Below are 26,495 nucleotides of genomic sequence, written 5' to 3'. Positions count from 1 at the left end.
TAGTAAATATGATTATTATTATTATTATTATTATGGATATTATAACTAAATAAATTTTATAATTTAAAATTTCACAACAATTTTATTGATTAATTATTAATTTATAAAATAATAATTATTATTTATTATTATATGATTTATATTATGTAATTATATTTGAATTATTTAATAAATTATTAATTATTATTATTATTATTATGATAATAACAATTATATATAAATATTGTAATAATATAGTTATAATGATGATAATTTTGAGTATAGTTATTTATAATACTGAAATTAAGTATGATTTATAATTTTTAATTATTTTAAAATATTATAATTAATAATAATAATAATAATAATAATAATAATAATAATAATAATAATAACACTCTATTTCATTAAATATGTAAGAATCCTAAAACTGAGAAAAAGAATACCTAAGGAAAGTTATGATTAAGAATCCTGGAAAGTTGTACTAACTTTCCCAGTTCTTGGGAGTCTGATTACTTTCCTAGTTTAATTAAAAACCGAAACAAACACAAGAATTTAAAATTTAAGGAATCAGATTACTTTCCCAGACAGAATGCTGGTAACCAAACATGGCCTTAGTGGAATGTGGATTCCATCACCAAATGTAGTAAAAAAGAAATGAGACATATATTTGTGGACGAACGAAAATGACAAAATGAGATGATTATTGGTGGAAGAAGAAAGTACCAGTAAATTACGATAAGGAATAAATACATTTGATTATAATTGAATTGAGCAAACCTACCGCATTCGATTTCTTGCACCCCAAAGTCCTTACTGGAACTACGAGAGTGCCATCTCTACGAACAACATGGATATGAACGATACTTCAAGTCCAGAAGGGGGCGTCGAGCCCATCACTCCTAATGATACGCTCGGATTTTGTACGGTTTTAAGGCCATTATTTGGTCCGTTTTGAATGTCAAAGTTGCATTACATGTCCATTATTTGCATATTTTTATCTATTTTGGTATTTTGACATGTTTTGTGAGAAATGTGCATATTTGAGTCTAAAAAGAGAGTCAAAACGCGAAGTTGAAAATTTGGAGTTGTTCTGCATGTCCAGCGGCCGTTGCAACACCGCCGGCACCTAACGAACGCTAAGTCAGTAGCGGCCTGCTCCGGGAAAGTTGTGCCTGAAGTTGAAAGTTGTGCGTGGTGACCGCTACAAAGAGTCTAGAAAGTTACGGGATGATAGCCAACGACCGCTGAAACAAGTGCAGCGCGACCGCTGCCCAAGAGTCAGAAGCCTCGGACCAACCCACAACGACCGCTGGCCAAGGTGCAGCGGCCCGCTGGGAAAAAGTGGCGAGCAGATTTGCCTTACTTTCTCTCCAAGACTTATCATATTTTGCAACCCTTTTTCCTTAATTGAAAAGGGGCGATTTTCTCCCTATAAATACCTCCCAATGCTTCATAAAAAAGGATCTTCTCTTTGCCAAATATTTTCAGAGATTAAAAGTTAGAGTACTTTATTGTGCAACGGGTTGAAGAAGGATTCAAGTTTATATCAAGGCTACAAGGATTCAATCTTTGGGCTTTATTTGCTTTAGTTCTTATGTTTTCATTGTCTTCCCTACAATTTATGTGTTTAGATTATTCTATCATGTGTAACTAAATTATAGGATTCTAGGGATGTGTTAGTAATGAATTTGGTTATATTAAGTTTGAAGTTTGTGGAAAAAATTGTGAAAAGGACCAAGATACTATTATTAGTTGTTAATATAATTATGGGATAAATCAATATACCTTCTTAGCGGTAATTACAGTGATTAAGATTTTAGAAATTTTAAATGAATGTTGCAATGGGGAAGCGTTTTGACGTTTAGTAACTCGGCAGAACCCTACACTAAACCGTCTTGAACATGGCGGCGATTACCAAAAGCCTCCTCCATCTCCGCCCCACCGTCCACTTCACCTCTCGCCCAAATTCTCACCCCCTCCGCCATTTCTCATCCTCTGACACTCCCGAATCGGATCAATCGCCACCGCATTCTTCAGTCTCCTCGAGCCTCAACGATGTCAGAGCCAGCCTCCAAAATACCCCGCCGCCGACTCCTCGCTCATTTCCCCCGCCTCGGAATCCGCCGCCGCCTCGATCCGGCTCGAGAGAAGATGTCAGTCAGCTGCTCTCCGAGTTCCGTGCCCGCTCCGCGCCGCCGCCGCCGAGTTCCGTCGATAAATACGTCTCGCTTCATGAGCTCTACGAGAAGAACATCAAATCCAAGGCTCGTAGCTCCGATTCTCCTCCCCCTAGCGACGGAAATCGACCGGATTCTGGAAAGAAGGCCGTTGATCGGTGGTCGATTTCGAAATTTACCAGGGATTTGAAGATGAAAGCGGATCTGGACGGTAAGCTTGGTGCGGGGGGTGGGGGTTTCGTCTCCCCCTTTTCGCACAAGGATGGGAAAGGTTTGGGGTTTGGGAAGATTCATGATCGCTCTGAATTGGGGAAGAGGCTGCAGGCGATGAGACCGGAGAAGCGCAAGGGGAAGTGGTTTTCGTTGCAGGAAATGAGCGACCGGCTTGCTAAGGTCAGGGAGGCTCAGAATAAGGAGCTTGGGAATAGGTCAGGACTCCCGCATGGAGTTGCATTTGGAGTTGTGGATGGCCTTCTTCAAATGCACAAGGACAGTGTCCTAAGGGAAAAACAGAAACACCCGGGTTAGCATTTTGTCTATTCATTTTCTTTTGCTTTCGTCTAATTTGCTCTATCAGTTTAGTTTGAATAATACTGATTGATGTATTGGGCGTTGTGTAGCATGTTTGTATGCTTTTGTATGAATACGTTTGATTTTAGTGTTTACTGGTAAGAGAGTTGGCTTCTCAGTTGTATATTACTCCCTCCGTCCCAGGTAAGATGACCTCTTTCATTTTTCGCATGTGTTTTGTAAAAAGTATAATAAATAGTTAAAGTGGAGGGAAAGTAAATTTAGAGAGAGAATAATATGGAAGAGACTCTCTTCTACATTAATCTCTCAGCTACTTTACTTTTCCTCAACTTTAACTATTTATTATGATTTTTACGAAACAAGTGTGCAAAACGAAATGGGTCATCTTTAATGGGACAGAGGGAGTACTATATTAGATCAGGTAAAAGCATGCAAAGAGGCATGGAGATGAAAATATCTTGGTTTTCAGAGAGCTAAGAGGTATGGAAATTAGGAAATACATTCTGAGCAAGCATTTGGATGGCTTATGGATGTTTTGGGAGAAGATATAATGAGGGCACTGGAAATCAGTATGATTTGGGGAATTGCATTGACAATCATTCTGGAGTTTCAGTTAGGTGTTGTGAGAGTATTTGAGGAAGAGGAGTTTTGACTGATTTAGTAACCTGCAAAAGAAACTACTGTCAGCAGTTATTTACTCCCTCCGTCCCTAAAAAATAGACAACATTTGAAAGGGCACGAGTTTTAATGCACAATTGGTAAAGTAAGAGAGTGATAGAAAGAAAAAGCAATTGGAGTATTGTTAGTGGAGAATGAGACCCACCTCATTAGAGAGAAAAAAGTTTCCTTAAAATAGAATTGATCTGTTTTTAAGGGACATCCCAAAATAGCAAATGTGATCTATTTTTAAGGGACGAAGGGAGTATATGATTATGATACATGGAAGATAACTGATAAGTACACCTGTAAGTGAACCTCGAGTGTGACAAAATCAATAGCTTTTATACTGTCATGTTGTAACTTGGAATTACCTCTCATGCTATTTCTGATTCTTTGATTTGTACTTCACTCACACATGTTTCACATTTTTATGGCCGTAGTATTTTATTGGTGTGGGACTATTCTGTCACAAGATTTTTTCTTTGACTGGTTATGGAAGATTTCAGATTTTGTCAAATAAGCTTGTAAATTATACTTGCAGTACATTATATACACATTAGAGATGATGGTTGGTCTTGATAAACAGTTAACAAATCTTCTGTCTAACATCTTGAAGATGGCTAAACTATTGCAGTGAATATTAATATTTTGGGTTCCATGGGTGCCGCCCTAGATGAGAAGATAGCAGGACCACCAAAAGATCATTTAATTGAGAAGGTAAGTTTTGTATGGCCTAATCTTGTCAGTTGTCACCATATTTTTGCTCTTTATAGAGGGATATCTAGTGTGAAGTGCTGCAGTCAAGTTTAACGTTAATGCAAGACAAAAATTCTTTTGAAAGCTGTGGCTGTTTGAGATATGTCTAATTAGTTTCCTAAGCAGCCTCAGTGTGTTTTTCATTCCATCATCCTTGTTAAGTTCATATCTTTGTGCTGTCTACATGTTAACCACAGTTTATTCATTATTACTTTGTTCACTATATATATTTTTTCAAATTCATTGAGAATATTTTCTGAAAAGCTAGAAACAAATTTGGTTTTCATTCTGCTTGTAGTCATTAGTATACTTTTATTCCGGGCATTTTATTTCTGTTACACAAGTGCATGTATTGCAGCAATAGGTTACTGTAATATAAATGACAATGCATCATCTATCACATAGTCCTCTCTGTGTCTCCCGAAATTATAAACAAGTAGTATTATATTTGGTGCCCCCCCCCCCCCCAAAAAAAGTATATTACTTTCCATTTGTGAACATGACACCACATTCTACTTCATATATCATCCTTCCAAACATCTCTTATTCACCAAAAACACTTTTTCTCCATAGTGGGATCCGCAGTAATACCTGTTATACACTTAAACGATACACATACAAGTGCCGGTCGTACAAGGGTAAGCATCTGGGGCTGAAATGGAAGACCCCATATGGTGGTTCCACTGTACTCTCTTGTACAGTGCCAATGGCTTTATGAAGAATAGATTTTCTATAAGCATTCTATTAATAATTTTCTTGTATAATGATTTTATGTTCTTGCAATTATTTACTTATATGCTTCTGCGTCCCTTAACATATAGTTGTAATAGTTTTCTTGAAGCATTATATACACACAATTGCAAGGTTACATTTTATATCACTCTTCTAATTTGCCCCATCTAACTTTCTGATTTACTATTTTTTTCCATGGGATGCACAGTATTTTCATCCTGACAACATGTCATCTGCTGAGAAACTGAAGTTGGAGCTTAAAAAAGTAAGAGATGAATTTAAAATGTCAGAGTCAGATTGTGGTTCTGCTCGTGTTCAAGGTAAAGCTATTGCAACTCTTATTCACATGGGTTGTGCTTTATACTACCTCCGTTTGCAAAAAAATAGTCTTGATTGTGGACGAATGGGTTTTAATACAAAATTGGTAAAGTAAAAGAGAGATAGAGAGAAATGGTGGTTGAAGTATTGTTAGTAGAAAATAAAGTTCACTAGATAAGATAGAGAAACTTACTATAAATAGATAGAGACTAATTTTGGTGGATGGCCACGAATGGAAAAACGCAACTATTTTTCGTGGATAGATGTAGTATAGTATTTCACAGAACAATTTCCTCTTCTTGATTGAAACTTACATTTAACACGGATGATTAAAAGTTAGCTTTCATAGTTAGAAGGCTCTGACAGTGGAGGTATGAAGAGTTGCTCAACTCCTTATTTCTTGTATTAACATCTTGTTACATTTCCTGCTAATGGGGTTCACTATCATTCTCACACTTATTTTTTGACGAAAGAATTCTTTCTAAAACGACATTTCTTCCTTTTGCAGTTGCTCAATTGACAACAAAGATTAAACATCTGTCGTCTGTTTTACACAAAAAGGTTAGTATCTCTATCTACAAGGACACCATACAAGTGGAATTTAAATGTCCTCGAGTTCTTGTTCGGTGGTAATGTTTCCTCGAATACCAACTCATGATCACATGCCACTGTGATTGTTCTAGGATAAACATTCTACACGGGGCCTTCTAGCAATGGTTCAAAGGAGGAAGAAGTTATTGAAATATCTCAGACGGACTGACTGGGACTCGTACTGCTTTGTTCTAACAAAGCTTGGTCTCCGTGATAACCCTGATGTTAAAGCCTAGGTGATTGCTACCATAGAAATTGAGTTTTCAGGTAAGAAATTTCTGTAGTAGATTTATTCAGTCTTTGCCGTGATTTTGTTTTTTTTTTTCCGGCTACATTTTGTTTGAACAATTAATATATGTTATTTTCTTTATGGAACTCGAGGTTTTTAAAACATGGATATGGGGGTAATTGAACACCCCAAATCTGGAAATTTTCGATCATCCAATAATGTAAATTATGTGTTAGAAATTAATTTATCTACACTTTTTAAGTTTCTGCTTCCTCGCTTTCCTTATTCTGGAATCTTCATAATGACAATGTAGTTCTTCTACATAGTAGAAAATAACAAGAATGTCATAGTCTTATATTCTTGGTTTCAGATATTCGTCTTTAAAATAGATGTAACATTGTCTTGAGCGTTCTTTGTTGAAAAAGGATAAAATCAATAGAATTTATTTGTATTCTCAATTAATGACATTATAAGTCTAGGTTTAAGGTGATTTATTCTGAATTATAATATGAATTGCAGGATTAGTATTAACAAAGGTAGTTTGTGATTTAAATTTTTAATTATTTTGTCAAATTTTAGTATTGTATATCAATTTAAAAATCTGCGTGTAAATTATTGAATGACTAAAGGCCCTTTTTGGTCCAAAATATATGGAGATTTTATGATTTTGGTCTAAAACATTAATTTTTGAATTATTCGGTCTCTCACAAATAAAAACGGATCACATTTAGTCCGAATTGGACAGAAATGATTAAAATTAACGGTCAACGAATATTAATTGAATTTTGACCGGGTTAAGTTAATAATTAAATTAATAGTAAGTTAAAAATTACACTGAATAATTAATCTGCAACTTCATTATATGACAATGAATTCCCTCCGCCGTAGCTCTGATCTTCATCCGCATTGACCTGAAAATCGTCGCAATTTGCAAAAGGAGGAAAAGGAAATGGTAAATCCGTGAGAATTGAATTAAGGAGCTAGCTGTTGTTTATAGTATACTTGATTTCGCTGTTGCTATTCTAAAATTAAAGGAATAATAAGAGTGAAATCGCGATGAAAAGAGGCGAAAAGTTGGAGTGAGTTTTCAATTGAGAGGAATTGTAATCGCCGGTGTGGGGGTTGGACGACGGCGGATTGCAGTAATAGAAGGGGAAATACGACATAATTGGATTCGGCGGTGTCAGAGTGGGGTAATCGGTGGAGCTAGGGTTTGGCGGTGGATAGTATGCGCCGCCGCCGGAAGGTGGTGGATAGTAAGAGGTTTGCGCTGGTGGAGGCGGCGGATAGTAGTAGACGCCTCCGCCGCAGGGCGGCGAAGGTGGAGGGGGACAATTGACACCGTATGGCGACGACGGAGATGGTGGCGGAGGAGAGGAGATCGGTTATTAACTTAATTATTAACTTAATCAGGTCAAAATTCAATTAATATTCGTTGACCGTTAAATTTAACCATTTCCGTCCAATTCGGACTAAATGTGACCCGTTTTTATTAGTGAGAGACAAAATAATTCAAAAGATAATGTTTTGGACCAAAATCATAAAATCTGCTTATGTTTAGGACCAAAAAGGGCCTTTAGTCTTATTATTAATTTGTTCTTATTTTGCATTCAAATGATTAATTTGTTTTAATATTATAATCAATCTAGATTTTTTACTTTGATATAGCTTGCTGACTTATTACGTAACCCTATCGTACAACAACCAAAACAACGCTATGTTTTAGGCACCGAAATATTTAATTATACTAACAATATAACGTTGTAACGTTGAAGATTTAATCAGTCAAATACTAATTTTTCCATTCCATTCTAAGTGGAGTATTTCTTATTTGGTAGTATGAGATTTTTTACAATGTTGTTTTATGAGTTAAGTAGAGAAATAATAAAATAGAGAGTAATGTTTCTATTTTAAGAAATGTAAAATAGAGAGTAATGTTTTTATTTTAAGAAATGCATGGGTGAGACGTTCCAAAAGATGTAGCAGTCTCATAATATCTATCTTCAATCTGTTACTACTTGTTTATGCATGTTTGTACATACCATCACCATGAACATATTAATAGGAATATCCAAATTTCCCATCTCCCATAATAAATTTTTTGTCAGAGTCACTAATTAACCGTGGTTACAAAGCTGTCAGTGTCCAAGAAGCACCAAACACATAGTGATTTCCACTAAAACACCAAATCAAGTTGTATAATACAATCCAGCAACAAGAATAATGGTACAGCAAAATGCCAACCAATTAATTTCACTAAGATATATAATGAAACAAATATTAGCATCGACCAAACATGAGCACCATTTCGAGGTGGCTATGCAAAAACAGCACCAAAAACATGTTCGTCAAGATCGTGCATCCCGGCGGGCACGTGGAGCTCCACGACCGCCCGATCCTGGCGGCAGAGGTGCTCGACCGCAACCCAAAATGCTGCGTCGCCCACCCCACCGTGTTCCAGCAGCCACACGAGGTCGTCTCCCCGGAGACCACCCTCCTCCTCGGCCGGAAGTACTATGTGGTGCCGCTCGGAACGATCAGGAAGCTCCGCCTCAAACACCGACGCAGAGGAGCCCCTGATCCCCCACCAGTAAGCAACGGGGATCGTGAAGCGGAGAGTGTGTGTTGGTTGTTTAGGAATAGGAAGAAGGATGAGGAGAGAGAAAAGAGAAATAGTGGTGTGGTGAGTGAGAGTTTGAGTGATGGAAATGGAAATGGAAATGGAGGCTCTCCTGTAACAGGAAGACTATCTCTTATGTCTATTGATAATTGGCACCCTGGTTTGCATAGTATTTGTGAAGATTATTGAATGTATAGTTATTATTATCTCTCTTTTTAAATTTTACTACATCTTTGCTTCTTGAGGTAATTAGAGTTTCATTATTCACTTCAACTACACAAAACAACACCACACAAGTTCATGGAAGTTAAAGAGCAAAAACTATACTCTCTTTCTTGTTGTCTAAACCGTGTACTTCTGCTGTATCGTGCCACGGTCTCAACGAGGGTGTGGGGCTCAATAAAAATTATGTCTCTCGCGTTATAGTCACTCGTTTGTCTGTTTGTTGGCCTGATCAGCCATATCTGATGGTTCAGTATGGTTGTTGCTATCGTCTTTGAAGCTCTCCGGAGCTTTGAGGCCGTGGAGTGTGAGTTGAGCCATTGCCCATTTCTCTTCTCTCTCTCCCCGCCTGTATTCTTTCTTCGACGTGAAGGCCGTCTGTGTACGAATTCAAGTTTGTTACTACGTCGTGTGTTTGGTGTGATAGGGGAAGAGATGGAATTTTACCTTGTTGTCGGTCATGTTCTTCCCAGCTTTCGTGGTTAGAGCATATCTAACGATGAATTTGAATATGTCGAGAGGGACGTAGATGATGAGGCTGTATAGCCAGATCACTCCCGCCCAACCCCACCCGATGCCCTCGATCCTTGCAAACTCCCAGTTTGCGTACACAGCAATCAGAGTTGCAATCTGTTTGATGCATTATAATACAAACATTTATGTGGTTGAATGACAAGATTTGGAGTGATGGGTAAGTAACTTACCAACTGAGCTACTAGGAAAGCAAACACAAGCAGAAGGCCGGGACGTTCTATGTAAGACCATCTTCTCGACCGGGTCACAAAGATGAGAGCCTGACTCACAATGCTCACTTGAAGGTAAATGGCAGAGTTGAGTTCATGGTAGTGGTCTTTGATTGACCTCACACCAAATTCATCCTGAAACAATCATAAAACTTTACTAGGACTGTTACAGACTCAATGTCTCACGTTAAACTAAATGAGATCTCCCTCCTGCTAGTTTATGGGATGAGTGCTCTCGTTTGGTCTGTAACAAAAACATTGTAAAAGGCAAATATGATAATTAAGGGGCACTTACTGTGAAAAAGGTAGATTCTTGAACAATGCAGAAGAAAACAACAGTCATCATAGCAAGATAAGTGCCAAACACAATCCCACTTGCGAAAATCTCCCTGAGCTTCCACGAGTCGGGCATGGGGGATGGCTTCACCTTGTCCTTGGAGATGGTCATGATGGTTCCGTCGTTGAGGATTGCAATGATCAGAACCATGAAGGGCGAGAAGTCGAACTTCCAGATGAGTGTAAGTATCATGAAACCAAGCACGATACGAATGGTAATGGAAACTGCGTAGATTGTGTAGTTCTTCATCCTCTGAAAGATGGCCCTGCTCGTTAGGACAGCGCTCACGATAACACTCAATCCTGGCTCGGTCAATACTATGTCTGATGCACCTCTCGCAACATCAGTAGCACCCGCCACTGCAATGCCGATGTCTGCCTTCTTCAGAGCCGGGGCATCATTCACTCCATCTCCTGTCATCCCACATATATGCTTCCTCTCTTGCAACTTCTTCACAATCTCGTATTTATGCTCTGTGCCATAATTCAGTTAACGAGTTAATATTCAATGGCATGGACAGCGAATGCACTAAAAGTTTGTTAAGGCAAACCAGGAAAGACTCCGGCAAAGCCATCAGCCCTCTCAATCAACTCCTCCACAGGAAGGTTTGCAATCGCTTCATCCTTGTGCTGCCCGAGAAGTGAGGAAGAAGGATACATGTTCGTTCCCATCCCAAGCCTCCGGCCAGTCTCTTTCGCAATAGACAACTGATCACCGGTAATCATCTTAACATTGACTCCAAGATGAAGAGCGCGCTTGATTGTCTCCCCACTGTCGTGCCTTGGAGGATCAAAAAGTGGCAAGAGACCGGTAAACACCCACGGGCTACCAGCACCCTCCTTCGTCTTCTCAGGTACAGTCTGAAAAATCAATCATAAGCATTAGTTCTGATTTTTATATATGTCCATTTCAAACATAAAGATTTACCTGTTCAGCAACTGCCAAGGAACGAAGTCCACGATCAGCAAACTTGTCGATGATGGAGAGGGATTTTTTCTTTACATCATCCTTGAGGTTACAAAGCTCAATGATCTAAGAAAATAGATTAACATTTAGGGGAAAGAGAAAGAGAAAGAGAAAGAGAAAGAGAAAGAGAAAGAGAGAGAGAAAGAGAAAGAGAAAGAGAAAGAGAAAGAGAAAGAGAAAGGGAGAGGCTATTCTGATCCTTCATCTACTAGATTAAATACCTGCTCAGGAGCACCTTTGCTCACTCTGTGCCAGTCTCCCTTATTGTCAATATACGTAATAGCAGTACGCTTCTCGACGGGATTAAACGCGAGGAAATGCACTTCAGTAATCCCGACTCTTGCCTCTTTGGGATCAGCCAACATTCCCACAATGCAAGCATCAATAGCATCCTGATTCTCTATCCTGGATGCTCTAGCTCCCTGGAGGATCACATGATCTTTGTCCGCGTCTGTTGAAAATGCCTGCACCAAGAGACTCGTTGTGTTGTATGTCAACCCGAGAGCATTGTGTGATTTGATTTGATTTACCAACCTCAATTAAATTTTTGTCAACAGTAAGCTTGTTTAGAGTGAGGGTCCCGGTTTTGTCGCAGCAGAGAACATCCATCCCGGCCATTTCTTCAATGGCTGTCATCCTCTTCGTGATAGCACCCTGCTGCGACAATCTGTGGGAACCGATGGCCATGGTTACCGACAACACTGTTGGCAGGGCAATCGGAATGCCTCCAATGAGAAGGACCAACATATTCTCAATTCCACTCCTGTACTTCCTATGTTGAATTGCGTACATGACTACAATCTCGATGACGAGCCCAATGGCGATGGAACAGATGCAGAAGTTACCGATGGCGGTAAGCACCTAAACCAACCACTCAAAAAAAAAGTTCAGACATGACAGATAGACCGAGGTTAAAACTAGAAAGACTACTGAAAATGCACAACCTTTTGGAAGTGGCCGATGTTCTGAGTGCTGTCAACAAGGTGTGCTGCCTTACCAAAGAAAGTCTCGATTCCGGTGAAAATGACAATAGCCTCAATCTCACCTTGCTTGCAGGATGATCCTGAAAACACTTCACTCCCGGGCTTCTTAGTGACAGGCAATGACTCACCGGTGAGTGCAGACTGATCAATCTTTAAAGGATCGCCTTCAAGGAGACGTGCATCAGCTGGGATAATGTCTCCTAACTTGATGCTAATTATGTCTCCCGGGACAAGAATGACAGCTTCCTGCTCACTCCATTTCCCATCTCTCAATACCTTAGCAAAATATTAATAATGTAGTGATTAGTTTGGAACGAGCCTAAATAGAAAAGTGCGAGTAACATAAGACGGGGGGAGTATAATTAACCTTAGTCTTGGGTGCAAGACCTGCCATGAGAGCAGCAGCAGCATTGCCTGCATTGTTCTCTTCGATGAAACTAATGGTGGAGTTGATGATCAACAACGACATGATTCCGACAAAATCTTTCCAATCTGGTGATTTGCCCTGAAAACAAAACAGAGTTCACCAATCACACATGACAGTTGGATACTTGAGTGGTAGAATGAGATTACATCTCCGTTGGCCAAAATGAGGGCCATGATAGCAGCAATCTCCATAACCCATGAGAGAGGATTCCACATAAACCCTAAGAATAACAAAAGCTTGCTTTTCGTCTTCTCTTCTAGCTTGTTTGGCCCAAAAGCCTCGAGCCTGGCTTTGGCCTCTCCTGATGTTAATCCCTCCCTCGAACTGTTTAGATGTTTAAACACATCCTCTAAAGGTATGTTTCCCTGAACTCACCACAACAATAAACACATAAACACTCTCATCATATATTATTACCATAAGTTGAGGGAAAAAAGTGACAAAATTAACAGATTTAATATAAAAGACACACATATATAGCATGTTCATGATCTAATCTTGGCACTAACAAAAACAGACACACATAGCATTATGAAATCCAAATCCAAATCCAAATCCAATTGAAAATAATGTACTCTATTTATGAAGATTAGCAAATAGTAAAATTTAGAAACCAAAGCAACAAAAATCTCCTATATAATCAAACCAATACCAGGTCAATATCCATCGACTTGATATCTTGCAATTTGGCCATCTTTGGACGTCACAACAATGTAGATTCAATCAATCTTCTCTAAAGAAAATCAAAATGGAATTAGGAGTAGAGAGAGAACCAGAATCGCAGTATTTTGAATCTTGGAATATGTAAGTAACAGAAATCCTTGCAAGGTGGAGAGGGGTTTGTACCACTCCTTAACTAACTATTCTCTCATGCTATACTTAGTCGACTAATATACAAATGGACACTCACTTTTCATATTCTAATTCATTAATATCATATCTCATTTTATTATACTATTTTGATTACTAAAACACTTTCCAATTTCATTTTAAAATTAATATGGAGTATAAAAGTGAGTCTCATGTTCTATTAACTTTAAAAAATCCATGTTGATACGAAATACGACATCTAATGACAAACGAACGGAACGGAGAATACATCACTACATAAACAACACATTAAACATTGAGAGTTTAAGAACAATTTTTTATTTGACAAAAGGAAATACCTTCTCTATCCCCTTAAATAGAAACTTTTGAAACAACATGAGTTTTAATGCAAATTGGTAAAATAAAGAAAATGGGTCCACCTCATTAGGGAGAAAGAAATTTCCTTTAATAGAAAGTTTTTATTTTTCAGAGACGAACCAAAATGAAAATAGTTTCTATTTTTAGAGGATAGAGGGAGTATGACTCAACTATATCGACAAGGAAGGAATATGTAGTGTTTGCAGTTTAGTGTATTTTAAAAGAAAGTGGAGAAATCCTCATTGTATTCCCAAAGAAGTATGGTTTTGTGGTAACAGGCATAACAAATTTTTGTAATTAAAAACAAGGCACTTTGAAAAATATATCCAATAATTACACGCATTAAATCATTTTTCCAATAACATTATATTTGTTGACCCATGCACTTAGAGCATCCGCAGCGGTGGCGGTTGGCGCCACCGCCGTCCGTGCCAGCGGCAAGGCGAAGGACCGCCACCGCTGCAACCGCGCCGCTGGCACGGCGCTGCTCGATGTATCGAGCACGTCCGTGCCAGCGGACGCACACGTGGCGGTCTCCCATTCGCCAACGGCATAGCCGTTGGTTTCAAACATTTTTTTATTTTTTTTTTTTAAAAAATCGGATTTTTATTAAAAAAATCGATAAAAAATAAAAAAAAAATTTTCACTTCCCCAAAAAATTATATCCGTTTATAACCGTTTTTCCCCACTTTTTAATTTTTTTTTATTTTTTTTACCCCAAAAATACACACTTTCATCTATAAATACCCCCAATTTCACTCCAAAAAATTCACACTTTCCTCAGGTTATATTAGCCAATAATTATGTAATTTTAATTTTTAGGAGTTTAATTATGTAATTTTTAATTTTTAGTATTTTAATTATGTAATTTTTAATTTTTAGGATTTTAATTATGTCTTTTTATTTTATTTGTAATTTGTTATTTTTATTGTTGTTTTTTTAATGAATTTTAGTATTATGAAAATGTTTTTGTGTAATTGAATTTTATATTAATTGTGCTCGTCCTTGCGGAAGAGCACAGTTGTGGGTGTTGTGCTCTTGCCAGAGAGCAGGCATGAATAGTACCGCCCGGGCCCACAACCGTGCCGCTGGCAAGAGCACGGTTGTGGATGCTTTATGTCATTAAATCTCCCCCCCACTTTGGTATTGACTAGGCCATTGGTTTCATTTCCAAATCGGACAAATTACTGATTGACAAAGTCATTTCGTATAGCATGGTATTGTTGTGGTCCAAATTCAATTCCCTAAATATAGAAATAGTAAATTTCAAATATAGTAAATCCAACAGTATAAAAGCTATCGGCCTTAAAGCTCAGATTTTGATAATTACTCACTCACTGAATAAAGGCAGCTACCAATTATACTCCAATTTTTAATGTACATAACTGCTTAATTCGATTTCTATTTCAATGAACAAGTGTGTTGATACCATATTATTTAGGCCAATTTGATGCTCTGACTATTTCGACGTTGCATACACAGAAAAAATGGCAGACAATGGTTTGGAGGAGATCAAGAACGAGAATGTTGATCTGGTAATGTTTTTTTATTGATTTTCTTATTTACCAAAATTTTGATTTGGTTTTGAATCTTGATATGCAAAAAATCGTTGTTGATTTTGTATTTTGGTAGTCTTATGTTACAGATCAAATATGCCCAAAGACTAGCCTAGCCTGTTAGGAGAGAGAGCTCATTTAGTCTATATACATCACACACTTACAACTGATGTGGGACATTGAGTCCGTAACATCTTATGACAATGTATTGAATTGAATTTGGATTTTGATAAAAGTGTTTGTCGATTTTTGGGAGGAATTCAGGAACACTTACCTTTGGAGGAAGTGTTTGCTAAGCTGCAATGTTCGAGGGAGGGATTGGCGTCGACAGAGGCGGAAAGGAGGCTCGAGCTATTCGGTCCAAACAAGCTAGAAGAGAAGACAGAGAGCAAGCTTTTGATATTCTTGGGGTTTATGTGGAATCCCCTCTCATGGGTTATGGAGATTGCTGCTATCATGGCCATTGTTTTGGCCAATGGAGATGTAATAATATCCCTTATCCACAAACTAGCATTGCATTGTGAAGAGAATGTGACTCCATCTTGTTTTGTTTTCAGGGTAAACCACCGGATTGGCAAGATTTCGTTGGAATTACGTCGTTGTTGATCATAAACTCCACCATTAGTTTCATCGAGGAGAACAATGCAGGCAATGCTGCATCAGCTCTCATGGCTGGTCTTGCACCCAAGACTAAGGTTAATTATACTCCCTCTGTCTCATGTTACTCGCACTTTTCTATTTAGGCTCGTCCCAAACTGATTACGTTATTTATGTTTTGTTAAGGTATTGAGAGATGGGAAATGGAGTGAGCAGGAAGCTGCTATTCTTGTCCCTGGAGACATAATTAGCATCAAGTTGGGAGACATTGTCCCGGCTGATGCACGTCTCCTTGAAGGCGATCCTTTAAAGATTGATCAATCCGCGCTCACTGGCGAGTCGTTGCCTGTCACTAAGAACCCCGGGAGTGGAGTGTTTTCAGGATCCACCTGCAAGCAAGGTGAAATTGAGGCTGTTGTCATTGCCACCGGAATCAATTCCTTCTTTGGTAAGGCAGCACATCTCGTTGACAGCACTCAGAACGTCGGCCACTTTCAGAAGGTTGTGCATTTCCATCACTCTTTGTAGTTGTAACCTCGGTCTATCTGCTGTGTCTGAAAATCTTGAGTGCTTGGTTTAGGTGCTTACTGCCATCGGCAACTTCTGCATCTGCTCCATCGCCGTTGGGATTGTCATTGAGATTGTAGTGATGTATCCAATTCAGCACAGGAAGTATAGGAGTGGAATTGACAATCTGTTGGTCCTTCTCATTGGAGGCATTCCGATCGCCATGCCAACGGTGTTGTCGGTAACCATGGCCATCGGTTCCCACAGATTGTCGCAGCAGGGTGCTATCACGAAGAGGATGACAGCCATTGAGGAAATGGCCGGGATGGATGTTCTCTGCAGTGACAAAACTGGGACTCTCACTCTAAACAAGCTCACTGTCGACAGAAATCTAATTGAGGTTAGTTAATTAAATAACCAAATCTAATGAATCAGATTTACATACAATGCACGTGCAGGTATTTTCAAAAGACGCGGACAAGGACCATGTCATCCTTCAAGGAGCTAGAGCATCGAGGGTGGAGAACCAGGACGCCATTGATGCTTGCATTGTCGGAATGTTGGCTGATCCTAAAGAGGTATATTTATAGTTGTATCGATTATATTTTTGGTTGAAGCGAACTACTACCCATAATTTGTTTGAAATTTTACTACAGGCAAGAGCCGGGATTACCGAGGTGCATTTTCTTCCGTTCAATCCCGTGGAGAAGCGGACTGCTATTACTTATATAGACAGTAAAGGAGATTGGCACCGAGTGAGCAAAGGTGCTCCTGAGCAGGTAATTGATCTTCGTAAATAATAGGGGAATATTTATATCTCTTTGCACAATCATTTGGCCTAACTGTTAATCTATTTTCTTAGATCATTGAGCTTTGTAACCTCAAGGATGATGTAAAGAAAAAATCCCTCTCCATCATCGACAAGTTTGCTGATCGTGGACTTCGTTCGTTGGCAGTTGCTGAACAGGTAAATCTTTATGTTTGAAATGGACATATATAAATATCATAACTAATGCTTATGATTGATTTTTCAGACTGTACCTGAGAAGACGAAGGAGGGTGCTGGTAGCCCGTGGGTGTTTACCGGTCTCTTGCCACTTTTTGATCCTCCAAGGCATGACAGTGGGGAGACAATCAAGCGCGCTCTTCATCTTGGTGTCAATGTTAAGATGATTACCGGTGATCAGTTGGCTATTGCGAAAGAGACTGGCCGGAGGCTTGGGATGGGAACGAACATGTATCCTTCTTCCTCACTTCTCGGGCAGCACAAGGATGAAGCGATTGCAAACCTTCCTGTGGAGGAGTTGATTGAGAGGGCTGATGGCTTTGCCGGAGTCTTTCCTGGTTTGCCTTAACAAACTTTTAGTGCATTCGCTGTCCATGCCATCAAATACTAACTCGTTAACTGAATTATGGCACAGAGCATAAATACGAGATTGTGAAGAAGTTGCAAGAGAGGAAGCATATATGTGGGATGACAGGAGATGGAGTGAATGATGCCCCAGCTCTGAAGAAGGCAGACATCGGCATTGCAGTGGCGGATGCTACTGATGCTGCGAGAGGTGCATCAGACATAGTCTTGACTGAGCCAGGATTGAGTGTCATCGTGAGCGCTGTCCTAACGAGCAGGGCCATCTTCCAGAGGATGAAGAACTACACAATCTATGCAGTTTCCATTACCATTCGTATCGTGCTTGGTTTCATGCTACTTGCACTCATCTGGAAGTTCGACTTCTCGCCCTTCATGGTTCTGATAATTGCAATCCTCAACGATGGAACCATCATGACCATCTCCAAGGACAAGGTGAAGCCATCCCCCATGCCCGACTCGTGGAAGCTCAGGGAGATTTTCGCAACCGGGATTGTGTTTGGCACTTATCTTGCTGTGATGACTGTTGTTTTCTTCTGGGCTGTTCAAGAATCTAATTTTTTCACAGTAAGCCCCCCTTCATTATCATATTGCCTTTTACAATGTCCTTGTCACAGACCAAACGCGATAACTCATCCCAAAAGACTAGCTTGTTACTCTTAATGTTGATGTGGGATATAGAGTGTGTAACAGTCCTAGTAAACATTTATGATTGTTACAGGATAAATTTGGTGTGAGGCCAATCAAGGGCGACTACCACGAGCTCAACTCGGCTATATACCTTCAAGTGAGCATTGTGAGCCAAGCTCTCATCTTCGTGACCCGGTCAAGAAGCTGGTCGTACATAGAACGCCCCGGTCTTCTTCTCGTGTTTGCTTTCCTTGCAGCCCAAATGGTAAGTCACTTCCTTAAGAAATCTTTATTATCATTCAACAACAACATGGCCATTGATAATATTGTGTTATGATGCAACACACAGATTGCAACTCTAATTGCTGTGTATGCAAACTGGGAGTTTGCAAGAATCAAGGGGATTGGGTGGGGCTGGGCAGGGGTGATCTGGCTATACAGCCTCATCTTCTACATTCCTCTCGACATATTCAAATTCTTCGTTAAATACGCGCTCAGCGGGAAAGCATGGAAGAACATGATTGACAACAGGGTATGTTTCCATCTCTTTCCACATCAAATCAAACACACATAGTGATTAGTGACATAACAAACTTGGAATTGGTGTGCAGACGGCCTTCACATCGAAGAAGGACTACGGGCGGGGAGAGAGGGAAGCGCAATGGGCAACGGCTCAACGCACACTCCACGGCCTCAAAGCTCCGGATAGCTCTGACGTGTTCAATGACACCAGCAACTATAGAGAACTCTCTGAGATAGCGGAACAGGCCAAGAAACGCGCAGAAGTTGCAAGGTAAAGAATCATTTTATCTTGTAAATAACCATATATAAAAGTCCCACATAGAGAATAGTCTTCTGCGTTCGTTTTCCACTTTAACTATTTAATTAAATAGAATTTGTTTTGATTGAAATAACAGATTGAGGGAGCTGAACACGCTGAAGGGGCATGTTGAGTCTGTGGTGAAGCTCAAGGGGCTCGACATCGACACGATAAACCAGAACTACACGGTGTGAGAAGCTAGAAGAGAGGGATGGATATATATGTGGAGCTAGCAGTGCGGATGCTGGAATAAAGGGGGAGGTAGAGAAAGTAGAGTTGATTCATTGTTTTTGGAGAACTAGTGTTTAATTGCAATCTATTTTCCAGTTTATGTTTGTTTTGCAAAGTCGAATAATAGCGCATGCTGAGAAGCCATGTATTATTTCTTCTTCATCGACTTGTTTATGACAAAAATATCAGTATTTCTTCTCAGTTTCGTATTTAGTTGAGCTGATCATATTGTATGCATTTCTTTTCACCAACCTGTTCCATAAAAACATACTCCATCAATCAACATAGACTTGCGAAATGTGAAACTCTCCTCGCATTTCCTTGGAAAATTCATGCCAATGCATTACTACTATTTTTTAATAACCAAAAATAAAAATTCAATTATTTTAGATCTGGTTGAGATATTCACCCGGCCGATATGAGACCGACGAATCATCATTTTCAAATCCGATTGATTCTCTACATTTTACAAGAAAAATGGTACAGTTTCAGGGTCCCCGATGATTGGAATGGTGACCGAGAGAGTACCTCTATACACATAGAATTGCAAGAAGAAGATGGGGAGAAGACATCTTGCATTAATTCATAATAATGAAAATACATAAAGGAATTGCAGCTATCTGTGTGTGTATGACTAACAAACTCAAGCAACAATCTAACTAACTTCTCAATCCAATGCTACGCGATCACGGTGTGTACATGCACCCATGCACACTTATTTAGCTAGCCCTCTTCATGCCCTTATTGAGTAAATATTTCACGTACCAAATCTCCCTCCTCGGCATAAACCTTACTGAGTATGAATGACTGGATGTATCTTGCAACTTGCGGGTAGCTGCAATATGTAAGTGACTTCACCATATTTATCCACAACTTTAAATGGACCAAAATACTGAGGACTCAACTTCTGAAATTGCCCATCTCTTAAGGTGTTCTGCCGGTATGGTTGAAGCTTCAAATACACCCAATCGCCCACCGCAAACTTCCTCTCTGATCTATGCTTATCATGTTGTTGTTTCATCCGAGATGTTGGGCATGACCCAAGTGATGCTTCAGTACCTCCATCATAGCATCTCGAGCAATTAAACTTTCATTCACATCATGAACAGTCGAACTTCCTCTGAAATAGGGAAAATGACCTGGAGATGTATAGCCATATAGGGCCTCAAAAGGGGTCGTTTCAATTGCCGAATGAAAAGATGTGTTGTACCAAAACTCTGCCAAACTTAGCCACTTGCTCCACTCAGTGGGTTTATCACCACACATACACCTTAAATAAGTTTATAGGCACCTATTCACCACCTCAGTTTGTATGCTGTTGACATGTGTAGCTATACTCCCTGCAATATAAAGAAGTCAGGCCAGAAGTTGCTAAGGAAGACCTTATCCCTGTCATTGATGAGGATAGTTGGTAAACCATGTAACTGGTAAACATAATCCAAGAAAACTTGAGCCACTGATAAGGTGATAAGGTAGTGTAAGGATGGGCGAGACTCATAAAATGAGCATACTTAGTGAGTATATCAACAACCACTAATATAGTCGATTTCCCATGAGATAATGACAGTCATTCAATAAAATCCAAGCTAACTTAAGACCAAGCTTCCTAAGGCATAGGAATGGGTTGCAGCAACCCTGGGTAAGCACTATTGTCATACTTGAACTTCTGATAGATGTCACATTATCTAATATAGTTTCTGATTGCACAGCGGAAGAGCGCAAAAACAAACGGACCCTTACAGATCTATTTAGGTGATTGTGTAATTAAATTCAATTTTCATGAAATAAACATAGATCTATGCACATATCACATAAATTCAAACAAAGTAAATTAAATGTGATACGAATGTGTACCTTTTGACTCTTTAAAGAATCGACGTGGCTTGCACCTTCTCCACGTGTAGAATTTTGTCTCGATCACAAATCTTCTAGCCTATTCCCATGCTTGTGATTATCCATTTGCATGGGCAAATCTTAGATAACCTTGATAGATCAAGATGAATTCTATGAAGACAAAACAATAGAGTGTGAAGAACTTGAGAATTAGGTCAAGATCTTCTCTCTATGGTGGGCGCCGAAAATTAGGGCTAGGGCAAAAAAAATGACACGTTTTTTTGTCTTCTTTTCATCACTATTTATAAAGGATTCTTTGTGCTAGGTTAGGGATCCATGGATGAGGATTGGGCTAGCCCATTGAATATTTACTAATTAAATCAATTAACCCATGAGTTAATATATATTCAATGGAATATTATTCTGTACCACTATCATCAATAATATTGATATCTGATGCACTTTTTATTAGCATTATAAATACCTGCAAGTATACAGAGTAGATCTAGTATAGCTAAAGGTCAGTACTAGGATATCGAACACCGGGAATATAATTGCATTTGTCTATCATGTACTAAGCGTCATATACTATCTAGAGAAACAAGAGTTTTGGGTTAAAATAATTAAAACAAATAAAATAAAGCAAGTAAATTGGGCAAATAGAGAATTCCAAGAATAGTGATTTCACAATTATGGTTATACAAATTCCAACTACAACACCCTAGCACAGTTCATACTTCGATAGAACGAGTCACATAAGTTTTGCCCATGCGGCACAAGCGTAGATTACTAACATTAGGGGTGTCAATCCTAGATCCGTAACTCCCAAAATCTCCTAAGACCCTTATAAAGTCATCACTCTCAATTAACAATGCCGTTTTAAGGGAAGCTAATTTTAGTGTCTACTAAGTGGATCTAACTCGCCAACCTCCTCTCACGATTATGTAGTAAGTTATATTAAATCATCCCCAAATGTGTCACTCAAACGTGAAGTATTATAGAACAACTTAGGGAAGAAACGAAGTAAGAACAAAACGGATATTAAATAGCAAAACAGAATTGTATAAACCAATAAAGTTACTAACACATCCAAAGAAATCTCATAGTTTAGCTACTTATAGACAAATAACAAAAACTACAAATTAAAGTACAAAACATAAAGAAAAAGCAAACAAAACTCAATGATGAATTGTTGTGCAATCTTTAGTCTTCTCTTGCCTTGCTCCAATTTCCAAGAATGGAGGAATTAGGGTTGGAGAATGGAGGGGGAGCCATGAAGGCTCCCCTTTTGGGGGCTATGAATTGGTGAATATTAAGAATTAGGTTATAAGGTATATATAGGCTTGAAAAGGATTGAAATTTGGTAAAAAGTTTCCTCCAAGTAATAGTAAATATGGAATTTTCATGCCCCATAGGTTAAGGAAAAGATTTGGCTTCACAAGGTAATGTCTTCTTTCCTTCTTTGAATTTCCGCCTAAAATTCTGCACTTGACAACTTTGCACGACTTTGGTAGAACAGTCATAACTTTATCCACACAATTCCGATTGAGATAATCAAGGTACCACTACGAAGCTCTTTCGAATACGAATAGAATGACATTTAGAACGCCCTGATCGAACTTCAGGATCGCCAGCAAATTAAGTTTGAACACACGCTGTCGTGCGCGACCGGGCCCAGCGGGCCGCTAGACAGCTCCAGAATCCTCTGGACTCGATGCAGTGACCACTGGCATGGGTCCAGCGGGCCGCTTGGTTGCGCTTCAGTTCCAGCTTCCAGATTTGACGTTTCTATGCTTTTTTCAGCTCTATTTTGCACATTACTCACAAAACACGTCAAAATACCAAAATGGATAAAATATGCAAATAATGGACATGTAATGCAATTTTGACACTCAAAACGGACCAAAAAATTTCCTTAAAATAGTGCAAAATCCGAGCATATCATACCCCCAAACTTGAATATTTGTTTGTCCTCAAACAAAACAAGAAAGAAACATAAATAGACGCATGGATTGCATAAAAACTAGACGTCATAATTGCCTCAAATTATGGAAAAGATAGATTAAACATGAATTAACACAATCAAATCATGCAAAGCTTATTAGTGCACTTTCATTACTAACTCGTGGAACACCTTGAATTCATGCACTCACATGTGGCAAACTTCCAAAGATGGAAAGTGTATTTATCTCTCACTTTAATGTGTATAAGCACTCAAATCATGGATCATGCAAAGTTTACCATATGCTTGGTCAAAGTCTAATCCCTCCTCTAAACATCAAAGGTCAGAAAGGTCTTTTTGGTTATATTGTAGGCTCATTGGTAGGTGGGGAATATTTGGCTAAAAAGTGACTCAAAATAAAAATATCCCTAGTAGACTTAAAATGACTCCACTTTTCTAAAAACTCAAGACACTTCTAACACTTTTTTTTCTTCTTCATCTCACTTTCCAAACCTTTGATTTTTTTCTTTCTTTTCTTCAGAACCTTTTTTTTTCTTTCTCTTTTCTTTTCTTTCTTTTCTTTCTTTTCTTTTCTTTCTCATAAGCATCCTTTCTAGATCAAGCACACATTTTGAATTTTTACTATTTCGCAACTTGCACTTTTCTATATTTAAGCACACTACTCTTTACAACTTTCCTACTTATCTCTCCAATTCCTTTACAAAAGATAATAAAAACTACGCTAACCCAAATAATTGTCCCCATTAATTTGGCTTCCAAAGAATAGGTTTAAAGGCTCAACATTGGCTCCAACGGGAAAAGTTTTGAGAGGGTCGAAAATTTTGAGAAAAAAAAGTAGCTAAGAAAAGACGACATAACATCCTCCTAAATCAACTTAAACACTATGTAAACTTAGGCAGACTAGGAGCAAGTTCTAGAAACATAAATATGAATGCAGATAAATCACACAAGAAAGAAATTAGGCTCAAATCTCACAAGGTATAAGCATGATTCAAGGCAAACAATTCACTAATTATACACCTTTTCACCTAACCATCATAACAAAACATCAAGCCATACTTAATCAAAGATGAAAAGAATTAAATATCATTTGCAACTCAGTCTAATGTGTCCCCATACATGCATGTTTCTAAATTTCTCCATGTTATGCTCATGACACAATTCACCTCGGGTTTTAAAAATAAAAACTAAAAAATAAAAACCTAAAACCTAAACTCATGGTCCACCACTTCATCCCCCAAACTTATTTACAACAAAGTGTAAAATAAGTTTGTAGAGTCGGTGGGACGTGGGTAAACCATGAAAACTATAAAGATACCTCGAAAATTTTTCGCGTGGTGGCTGGACGGGGAAAAAATTCAAAAATCGAAAAATTGCGGCAGGAAAACTGTAAATGGGCAGCTGTCGCTGGCGACGAGTCAGAATGTTTCCAGTGAGTGCCCAGCGGGCCGCTGCGCACTTTGCAACGATCGTTGGCTAGAGTTCAGAACCTGCAAAAATTTTCAATCAACACGAAACGAAATTAAACACAAAATGTACTTTATAAACTAGAAATAAATGGTTGGGTTGCCTCCCAACAAGTGCTTATTTTTCCTCTTTAGCTTGACGTTCTTTGAAGCTCATGAGTTATCCCCCATTGTGGGAATTCTGTTGGGATGCCTTTGTACCTTCAAATTCGCTTTGTGAGCATAGAATAAAGAAAATAGTAGGATATAACACAATATTTGACAATCTCCCAAACTCGAATCAAATCAAGGTGTAAAAATAATCTCATGCAAGACCAATCAATCTACCTTGATTCAATAATCATCTTCCCATCATGATCTCTATCCCCCAATAATTTGCAAGAATTTCCAATAATAGACCAAGATCATGCAAAACTATATAAGATCAAAAATATAGACAAGTCATGCAAGATAAAATAGTCTCACAATGCTATGAACATGAACTATGCGTATCAACAATCAAGTCAACGGGGTATTAAAATTTCATCCACAAAAAAAAGGCTAATTCAAGTACACCCAACAATGATACACAACAATGATAAATTCCAACAAATCCAACTCAACAATTTATCACAAGTATATCATCCCCCATCTAACTCCAATTCAAACTACCAAAATTTATACCAACAACAAAGTCAGTCAAAGGAAGAATTCAAGATCAATACTCAGAAATTACAAGAAGAACGTACCTTGCATTGGTTGACAGTTGAGCATAAGAACAATTTGATAGAATCCAAAGAATTTGAGTAGGTGAGCAAATTTGAAGTGTGGGTGTGTGAATAATGTGGAGATATAGAATTTAAAGAGAAAGGAGAAGTGGATGCTAGGGTTAGAAAGAAAAAGAATGAAGAAGGAAACATACCTTACATAGAATGTCGCGTCTGACTCGCCACAACGGTCGCTGACTGTAGTACAGTGGACCGCTGAGGATGGTTTGTCCTCACTGTTTCTCTTTCGCTGCTCCAATTTTTTTTTGGAAAAGTGAAAATAAACTAAGCAGAATATATATATATATATATATATATATATAAATATATATTTTTTAAGTAAAACGAAAATAAAAATTAAAACCTAAAAATTAAAGTAATATTGGAACACCTCCGTTGTTGCGCTCCTTGCTCTCCTATGTACCTCAAAAAAATCAAAAAAAAGAAAGCTAAAATTAAATAATATTACACTCTAAATTAGTATTATCAACCTTTCTACAATATGAGCTTAAAGCAAGAATAATCCCTGGCAACGGCGCCAAAAACTTGATGCACTTTTTATTAACACTTCCCCGGCAACGGCGCCAAAAATTTGATGCACTTTTTATTAACACTATAAATACCTGCAAGTATACAGAGTAGATCTAGTATAGCTAAAGGTCAGTACCGGAATATCGAGTTATATTACAGAACAACTTAGGGAAGAAACGAAGTAAGAACAAAACGGATATTAAATAGCAAAACGGAATTGTATAAACCAATAAAAGTTAATAACACATCCAAAGAAATCTCATAGTTTAGCTACTTATAGACAGATAGCAAAAACTACAAATTAAAGTACAAAACATAAAGAAAAAGCAAACAAAACTTGATAAGGCTAATTTCATGCATTGGTTAGGGGATTAATTTCATGCATTTACGGGGTCTAACGCATCTTTTTAAGCCAGGTGTGTAGTAGAATCCGCCAGGAAAAGGAAGAAATGAAGACAATTGCCTGGCGAGGGAAATTTGGCGATAAAGTGAACAATTTGAAGAAAAATGACCAGATGAAGGAGATCATTAAAGCTGAAGGGAAGAATAGAGATTTCTGCGAAGGCTTCTAGAATGATCACCTCCGCATCTATATAAAGGAGAGAGCATGCAAAACTCGGGGGGGGGGGGAGGGGGGGCGCTTCGGGACTTTTGTTTCTTTTGGCTCTCGGTTCACTCGCACACATTCCTGCACACTTGGGTTTTGAAATTCGAGGGGTTTTGGGGGTTTACTTTCAGTTTGTTTGTTGGGTAACACCGTCCTCATGTAGGACGAAGAAACAAT

The 26,495-nt window shown here is 38.5% G+C and overlaps 3 protein-coding genes across 3 annotated transcripts; 2 read left to right on the top strand and 1 right to left on the bottom strand.

The window, feature by feature from the left end:
* The first annotated feature begins 1,809 nt into the window (after window positions 1–1,809).
* LOC121802808 lies at window positions 1,810–6,219 on the top strand. The gene is made up of 5 exons (XM_042202512.1): window positions 1,810–2,682; window positions 3,985–4,067; window positions 5,047–5,158; window positions 5,665–5,717; window positions 5,840–6,219. Exons 1-5 carry the CDS (start codon window positions 1,884–1,886, stop codon window positions 5,981–5,983), a joined length of 1,191 nt encoding a protein of 396 aa, XP_042058446.1. The 5' UTR covers window positions 1,810–1,883; the 3' UTR covers window positions 5,984–6,219.
* Window positions 6,220–8,930: 2,711 nt separating this feature from the next.
* On the bottom strand, window positions 8,931–12,968 carry LOC121804605 (plasma membrane ATPase 4-like). Its single transcript, XM_042204211.1, has 12 exons — window positions 12,927–12,968; window positions 12,421–12,639; window positions 12,215–12,352; window positions 11,809–12,123; window positions 11,399–11,725; window positions 11,086–11,328; window positions 10,826–10,930; window positions 10,449–10,758; window positions 9,857–10,371; window positions 9,523–9,696; window positions 9,266–9,448; window positions 8,931–9,196 (listed from the first exon to the last, which is right to left on the bottom strand). The coding sequence occupies exons 1-12, from the start codon at window positions 12,966–12,968 to the stop codon at window positions 9,023–9,025; spliced, it is 2,745 nt and encodes a 914-aa protein (XP_042060145.1). The 3' UTR covers window positions 8,931–9,022.
* A 1,843-nt stretch (window positions 12,969–14,811) lies between these two features.
* Window positions 14,812–19,398, top strand: LOC121805059 (plasma membrane ATPase-like). Its single transcript, XM_042204808.1, has 14 exons — window positions 14,812–14,997; window positions 15,283–15,501; window positions 15,576–15,713; window positions 15,802–16,116; window positions 16,196–16,522; window positions 16,581–16,700; window positions 16,779–16,901; window positions 16,985–17,089; window positions 17,157–17,466; window positions 17,544–18,058; window positions 18,213–18,386; window positions 18,471–18,653; window positions 18,733–18,914; window positions 19,039–19,398. The coding sequence occupies exons 1-14, from the start codon at window positions 14,950–14,952 to the stop codon at window positions 19,133–19,135; spliced, it is 2,856 nt and encodes a 951-aa protein (XP_042060742.1). The 5' UTR covers window positions 14,812–14,949; the 3' UTR covers window positions 19,136–19,398.
* The last annotated feature ends 7,097 nt before the right edge of the window (window positions 19,399–26,495 follow it).

The sequence above is a fragment of the Salvia splendens genome, chromosome 5 (assembly GCF_004379255.2).
Source record: "Salvia splendens isolate huo1 chromosome 5, SspV2, whole genome shotgun sequence".
In the NCBI taxonomy this organism is placed as follows: Eukaryota; Viridiplantae; Streptophyta; class Magnoliopsida; order Lamiales; family Lamiaceae; genus Salvia; species Salvia splendens.
Note: the sequence above shows the minus strand (reverse complement) of the source record. Positions and strands in the feature narration are given on the sequence as shown.

Coding starts and splice junctions, on each gene's coding strand:
- LOC121802808 (XM_042202512.1), top strand. CDS start 1,884: ATGGCGGCGATTACCAAAAGCCTCCTCCATCTCCGCCCCACCGTCCAC. Junction 2,683..3,984: donor GGAAAAACAGAAACACCCGG/GTTAGCATTTTG, acceptor AAACTATTGCAG/TGAATATTAATATTTTGGGT. Junction 5,718..5,839: donor CGTCTGTTTTACACAAAAAG/GTTAGTATCTCT, acceptor TGATTGTTCTAG/GATAAACATTCTACACGGGG.
- LOC121804605 (XM_042204211.1), bottom strand. CDS start 12,968: ATGGCCAAATTGCAAGATATCAAGTCGATGGATATTGACCTG. Junction 11,726..11,808: donor ACATCGGCCACTTCCAAAAG/GTTGTGCATTTT, acceptor TGGTTGGTTTAG/GTGCTTACCGCCATCGGTAA. Junction 11,329..11,398: donor TTGACAAAAATTTAATTGAG/GTTGGTAAATCA, acceptor CTCTTGGTGCAG/GCATTTTCAACAGACGCGGA.
- LOC121805059 (XM_042204808.1), top strand. CDS start 14,950: ATGGCAGACAATGGTTTGGAGGAGATCAAGAACGAGAATGTTGATCTG. Junction 15,502..15,575: donor TTGTTTTGGCCAATGGAGAT/GTAATAATATCC, acceptor TTTTGTTTTCAG/GGTAAACCACCGGATTGGCA. Junction 17,467..17,543: donor CTTTGCCGGAGTCTTTCCTG/GTTTGCCTTAAC, acceptor ATTATGGCACAG/AGCATAAATACGAGATTGTG.